The following is a 1,095-nucleotide window of genomic DNA, read 5'->3' as shown; positions in this document are numbered from 1 at the left end:
TATATATATATATATATATATATATATATATTTTATTTATGTTTATGTTCTGTGACGGGTCTGACTTCGTGGGGCACAGTGAATCCCTGCAGCAGAGATCTATCGAAGGGTACCCAATCTTTGGGGTGTATAAACACCTCTAAACTTTTAGCTTCTGGTGATGCATGCGGTGGGGGAGCAGCAGCATACTCCCAGGATGCATGCAGAGGGAGAGAGATAAATATATTCTCTGCCTTGCTGCCGGGTAGAGAAAGACCAAACCTAGTACCTCTATCACATACTAAATTAAACTCAGCATATCTCCCCCGCCGCAGCAGCAACCACCGTTGCTGCTGCTCTGTGTAGCTGCTGCAGCAGCGCCGCTGTACTATAGGTAAATATAAAGGAGCGAAGCTCTTAAGCCCATCTATACAAAATTCTTTCACTGCATGCAGCCCCATCATATCTTCATTTAGGTGATCAAAGAAAATACCACCAACACCCCGGGCCTCTCCTCTATGGGGGAGACGATAGTATGCATCAGCCCATACTTTAAACTTTGGATAGTAAGTTATATTGTGTCTATCGCATATATTTTTTAAGCCTCTATGAAACTCTATACAGTCCTCATCTATAACATATGCTGGTGATAGATCTGCACCACCACCAAACCACCATCTTATACTCTTACCTTCACGAAATAACTGAAACAAACGAAAATTTGCATGCGCTGATGGAGCCATAGGATTCTCCGGGTGTAATACCATAGATAAACCAGCAGCAAAAAAACTCACAGATGCAACGCTGCCACCGCCACACTCTAACACTCCTCCTCCTCCTCCTGCTGCTGCTGCTGCTGCTGCTGCTGTTGCTGCTGCAGCAGCTGATCCTCCTGCTGCTGCTGTTTTGGGGGCCATAAGGTCACGCAGCAACTCCTGAATTTTCTCCTGGCCGCCACCACACATAGAGAGAGCAGCAGACATCGGCAGTGAGCCCTCAACAGCGCTGACGTTTACCCCCGCCTTAGAGAAAACAACACCTTCCTGCAGCACGCGGGTGAGGCCCCCCCCCTGCCCGGGGCCCCTCACCCACTGGCTGTTACCGAAACGCTTCGCG

At 48.1% G+C, this 1,095-nt stretch overlaps 1 protein-coding gene across 1 annotated transcript in view; it reads right to left on the bottom strand.

The window, feature by feature from the left end:
* Positions 1 to 610: 610 nt before the first annotated feature.
* EMH_0082450 (coproporphyrinogen oxidase, putative) overlaps positions 611 to 1,095 on the bottom strand; it is a gene marked incomplete at both ends in the record, with an annotated part of 1,545 nt that continues 1,060 nt past the window's right edge. Inside the window, 2 exons of the mRNA XM_013500537.1 lie at positions 611 to 634; positions 774 to 1,095. Coding sequence (XP_013355991.1) covers positions 611 to 634; positions 774 to 1,095 — 346 coding nt within the window. The remainder of the gene's footprint in view (positions 635 to 773) is intronic.

This window comes from Eimeria mitis, genomic scaffold (genome assembly GCF_000499745.2).
Source record: "Eimeria mitis Houghton genomic scaffold, Emh_scaff5512, whole genome shotgun sequence".
Lineage (NCBI taxonomy): Eukaryota > Apicomplexa > Conoidasida > Eucoccidiorida > Eimeriidae > Eimeria > Eimeria mitis.
Note: the sequence above shows the minus strand (reverse complement) of the source record. Positions and strands in the feature narration are given on the sequence as shown.